This window comes from Triticum aestivum, chromosome 4B (assembly GCF_018294505.1).
Source record: "Triticum aestivum cultivar Chinese Spring chromosome 4B, IWGSC CS RefSeq v2.1, whole genome shotgun sequence".
Taxonomy (NCBI): Eukaryota; Viridiplantae; Streptophyta; class Magnoliopsida; order Poales; family Poaceae; genus Triticum; species Triticum aestivum.
This window is the reverse complement of record NC_057804.1, coordinates 44,519,658-44,524,736: the sequence shown is the minus strand read 5'-3', so window position 1 is coordinate 44,524,736 and position 5,079 is coordinate 44,519,658. Positions and strand designations below refer to the sequence as shown.

Genomic DNA, 5,079 nt, shown 5'->3' with positions numbered 1-5,079 from the left:
TTGTCTCCTGTTACCATCCGCCTAGACGCACAGTTCAGGACCCCCTATCCGAGATCCGCCGGTTTTGACACCGACAGACGTAGTCGATAGAGATCTGGCGTATGTTGCTGTCATCTCCTTCGGATTGTGTGGTTAGGGTTTCTCGTCATATGGCTCCACGACGATTGTGACTCTAGAACGCTGGTCCTTAGAGGCACATGCACGAAGACGTCCTGACTGTCATCGACAGGGTCAAGCCAGCTCCGGTAGGGCTACATCGGCGCGTCGCCAGCTTGTTATGGCAACAGTAGTGGTCGTTTGATGGTCTTGGAATCTCGATGTAATTTTTGTTATGTTTGAGATACTTTTTATTTTCGGTGAACTTTTATAATAAATCCGATTCTTAAAAAAAACTTAGAAATGTGCGAAAAAAAGTGTAGTAAATGCCATATGTACCCCCACCCGCCCTTTTTTTGAAAGATTCGAGGAGTAGGTTGCAAACGGATTCCAAAGGAGTTCCCTCCAAAATTTCTGCGTTGCAAACTGCACACATGACATGCACAGACTCGTCTGCATGCGTGAATGGCGGGTGTGCCCAGCCTCCACGCCCTTCCCTTGATTTGCTCGCGTTGAGCGTACGAACCGGGTCAAAGCTGAAGCCATAGCGCCCCGCCCGCTCAAACCTCCTCCGATCCATTCGCCTCCTCTTTCGGCCCTTCCCTTCCATCGCACCGAGCCACACGTCCCGCACGTCGACGACGCCGGCCTCTTCCGCCTCGTCCTCCTGTCTGCATTGCTGCCCACGACGATGTCGTCCGCCGCGCCACAGGCGATCCAGAGCCCCAAGGCCGCCGTCGACTCGCTCGCCGCCATCCTGGGCCGCGCGCTCCCGGACTCCCTCGCCGCGGCCGGCGACCCCGCGGCCGCGCTCCTCCACGACGACGGCGTCGCCCGCGCCGTCACGGGGCGCCTCCGCGGCGCGGGCTCGGGGGCCGGCCAGGACGCCCTCTGCGGCTGGCTCTACGGCACCTTCCAGTCCGGCCTCCCGGCGCTCCAGCTCGCGGTGCTGCGCTTCGTGCCGACCCTCGCGGGCGTGTACATGTCCCGCGCCGTCTCCCGCAAGCCGCTCGCCGGGTTCGAGGCCGTGCTCCTCACGCTGTACGCGCACGCCGTGGCGCAGCGGGGCGCCGGGGAGGCCGAGACCGTGGCGCTGCCCAACATGGCCAAGCCCAGCGTGTACCACGAGGCGATCAAGCCCGCGTCCGCGGCGCCGGCGGCCAAGACGGGCAAGGCCGACGACCCCGACGTCGCCGAGCTCTCCCCCGCGCTGGAGCCGCACGGCAGCATTCGCGCCACGCGCCGCGGCCGCATCGTCGGCGCGGTGCTGGAGCTCTACCACGCCAAGATCGGGCTCATGCCGCTCTCCTCCAAGATGGACTTCTGCGAGTTCTGCGTCGCGTGGACGGGGAAGCACCGCAGCGACGACAAGGCTCGGATCGCGTCCGCCGAGAGCGGCGAGGAGAAGTGGCGGAGGGTGCCCATGCCGTGGGAGCTGTTCCAGCCGGCGCTGCGGGTCGTGGGGCATTGCCTGCTGGGGCCGACCAACTCGGACGAGCTGAGGACGCAGGCCGCCCGGGCGTCGCAGTGCCTCTACCTGAGGGCCATGGAGAGCATGGACGCGCGCGCCGTGCTGGCCTGCAGGAGCCTCGTGAGGCTGTCGCAGATGGTGGAGGAGCCGATCCCGGAGCCGTCCTTCGCCGGCGTCGAGGCCAACATGGCAGAGCTGGAGACCATGAGGGCCAACATCCTTAGCGGCAAGAAGTAACCCATCGATCAACACTTCACGAGCAGCAAGCAAGTTGATTCTTTACTGATCAGGGTGTGTAATTCAGGCATTGCAGGCAAAGCTGTTGATGTATAGCATTTTTGTAATCTTTTTCATTTTGTTAATCAGACATTCTCTTTTTACTGTGATGAGAAGAATCGAATGGTGAAACAAATTGCTGATCACTAGCACAGAAGTCAATGGAGAGAATGCCAAGAACAACATTCGTTCGTGCAAGCAGCATTTTACTGCTCTTCTGTTTCCTCTGGACGAAGAGTAATAATCAGATTCTTGAAACTAGGCCGCCCCTGGGAATTCATTCGTTCGGATGATCAAACCAAACTAAATCATCAACCAATCTTGGAAAAATTACCAGCAATCAGAGATATATTCAGGGGGGGGGGGCTAATTCAGACACTGCAGTTGCAGCCACAGATATATATATGGACAGCATTTTTCTGTATTTTATTTTGATAATCAGACATCACAACAATCCCATTCTCAATGGTGAAATCAGTTCTTCGTGGTGGCAAAATAATATCAAGAGAGATAATTAACTTCTGCAACTTAAGAGTTATGTTCAATCGCCTGAAAGAACAGCGTTTGATGCTGTTTTGTTTCCACTGGGCTAAGAGGAGCGGTTTTATTTCCACGGCGAGATTATCATTTCTTTCAGACGAAGACTAGTCAGATTCTTGTAACTAAAATTTCACAGCGAATTCATTCAATCATTCAAACAACCGAACCATATCAATCATAAAAGACAACTGAGCAACATATATATGTTCGCATATAAGAAACCACATAGGAGTATATATTTCCTCTCCTCTTCTACCGATCGATCGACTCATTCACTCAACCACGACAGAGTTGAGAAGACACCAAGGTTTTTTTCCATCGGGAGTTTCAGACTCCCGAAACACCCCAACCCACAACTTCAGATGAACATCACATGACAGGACGGCCTCCCCTTCCTCGCCTTGAAGCCGCGCGGGCTCAGAACTCCTGCGAGGCCGAGCCCAGATCCCCCTTGGGCCCGGCCTTCTTGGGCAGCAGCACCTGGTTGATGTTGGGCATCACGCCGCCGTTGGCGATCGTCACCGAGCCCAGCAGCTTGCTCAGCTCCTCGTCGTTGCGCACCGCCAGCTGGATGTGCCGCGGCACGATCCTGGTCTTCTTGTTGTCCCGCGCCGCGTTCCCGGCCAGCTCCAGCACCTGCGTACGCATCAATCGACAACGGAAACCATCGAATCAAACCCCAATCCGATTCGAATCGCGGATAACGAACGAACGATCGGGCGAGGCGGGGCGAGGCGCACGAGATCGGGCGGGCGCCGATCGACTAGGGAAGGGGGATCGATGATGTCTAGGTTACCTCGGCGGCGAGGTACTCGAGGACGGCGGAGAGGTAGACGGGGGCGCCGGCGCCGACGCGCTCGGCGTACTTGCCGGCCTTGAGGTAGCGCGCGATGCGGCCGACGGGGAACTGGAGCCCGGCCTTGGACGACCGCGACACCGACTTGGTCGCCTTCGCCTTGCCGCGGCCGGCGACGCCTGCTCCGGTGGAACTCATCGCCGATTCGCCTTTGGGGGAGGTCTGGAAGCTTCTAAACCCTCTCGAGAGGTGGGGACTGGACTGGGGATTTGGTGGGGTGGGAGGAGAACCCGGGGCGGCGCCTCGGGTTTTATAGCGTTAGGGTTGGGGTGCGAGGCGCGCTGCGATTGGCTGGGACGGGGGAGGCGCGGATCGGTGACGTCGGACGCCAGCTTCTGCAATAAATTGCTTCTTTCCTTTTTTATTTCTTTTCGGAGAATGCTTCTGTTTTGATTCACTTTTTTTCACGGAAAAATAACTGGTTATATGGAGGCTGTTCGTTTTATAGGAAATCTGACGGTCATGTATTATATAGCATGAAAAAGAATGTATCACGTGCACGCGAGTCTACATGCTTCCATGCATGGGACTAGTTCAGATCTTGTTGCCCCAACTTTATATTGTTGTATATAAGCTGCGGTATGGTCATTCTGAACTTTATACGGTGCTTATATTTCACTCGTACGAAACTGATGGTGCCGATTTGGTGTTGCATAGCTTGCGTACGCAATGTTGAATTTATCGTCCATACATTTTAAATTTAGGATCGTCAAACGGCGGAGTCGAAACCAGGGAGATTGGGCAAACTATACGGAATATACATGGATGAACCCTTGTTACATATGTACCCACTTCATAAAACACATTTCTAAATGTCTAAAAAATTCAAAAAAGTTACACGTGTACATCTCCAAATAACTGTTTGGAAGGTTGCTGGAGCGCCTGTTAACCGAACGCCGGGACATTGAACTCGAGTGGCAATTTTGTGAGAATGAAACACGGTTTTGGACTCTTCACCTAGGGCCAACCAAATCTGATGGTAACCTGCTCACAAATAAAGCTTTGAAAACTAGGATGTACTCCCTCCGTCTCATAATGTAAGACCTTTTTTGACTTAAAAAACATCTTACATTATGGGACGGAGGGAGTACCTACCAATTCATCCAAGAGTTCATCAATAACAGGTAAAGGAAACTTGGACATGAGAGTCAATAAGTTCAAATGTATGTAATCGACACATAGACGCCATGCCAGGTCCTTCTTGTGCACCATGAAAGGTGAGGCGAAGGGATTGAAACTGTGTACTATCATTCCAGACTTGCGCATCTCACCCACCTGCACTTCAATTTCAGACTTCAACTCTGACGAATATCTACAAGGTTGGATATCGATTGGTTTAGCACCCTCGATTAAAGGAATTGCGGTTGACCAGTAGGAGTGACAGAAAACAAACTCATATTCACCGTCAGCATCATGCATTGCCAATAAAATTGCAACTCCATAGTAGTGTAAGAAAACTTAGCCGGTGGCCCACCTTGCAAAAAAAACACCCTTGTAATCAAATGACATCCACTTTTGATGACAATTGACACTCATCATTCCTCGGGCTAACAACCAACCCATGCCAATAATACCATCGAAGTACTCCCTCCGTCCGGAAATATTTGTCGGGAAAATGGATGTATCTAGACATATTTTAGTTCTAGATACATCCAATTTCATCTATTTATGCGACAAGTATTTCCGGACGGAGGGAGTACTTAAGAGGCAGAATCTTAAAATCAGTTGTGAATTGAAATCCAGCAGCTGCCCAAGTACATTAGGGAATCTAGTGTGTGCAATCCAACTTCACCCCTGCAAGTTACACGCTCTGCAGTTTTATACAATGGGTGTTGATGAG

General features: G+C 52.9%; 2 protein-coding genes across 2 annotated transcripts; one reads left to right on the top strand and one right to left on the bottom strand.

Moving 5' to 3' along the window:
* Positions 1-681: 681 nt before the first annotated feature.
* LOC123094378 (uncharacterized) lies at positions 682-1,953 on the top strand. The gene has a single exon (XM_044516398.1). It carries the CDS (start codon positions 788-790, stop codon positions 1,802-1,804), a length of 1,017 nt encoding a protein of 338 aa, XP_044372333.1. The 5' UTR covers positions 682-787; the 3' UTR covers positions 1,805-1,953.
* Positions 1,954-2,499: 546 nt separating this feature from the next.
* Positions 2,500-3,472, bottom strand: LOC123094377 (probable histone H2AXa). Its single transcript, XM_044516397.1, has 2 exons — positions 3,180-3,472; positions 2,500-3,019 (listed from the first exon to the last, which is right to left on the bottom strand). Exons 1-2 carry the CDS (start codon positions 3,375-3,377, stop codon positions 2,801-2,803), a joined length of 417 nt encoding a protein of 138 aa, XP_044372332.1. The 5' UTR covers positions 3,378-3,472; the 3' UTR covers positions 2,500-2,800.
* Between the last annotated feature and the right edge of the window lie 1,607 nt (positions 3,473-5,079).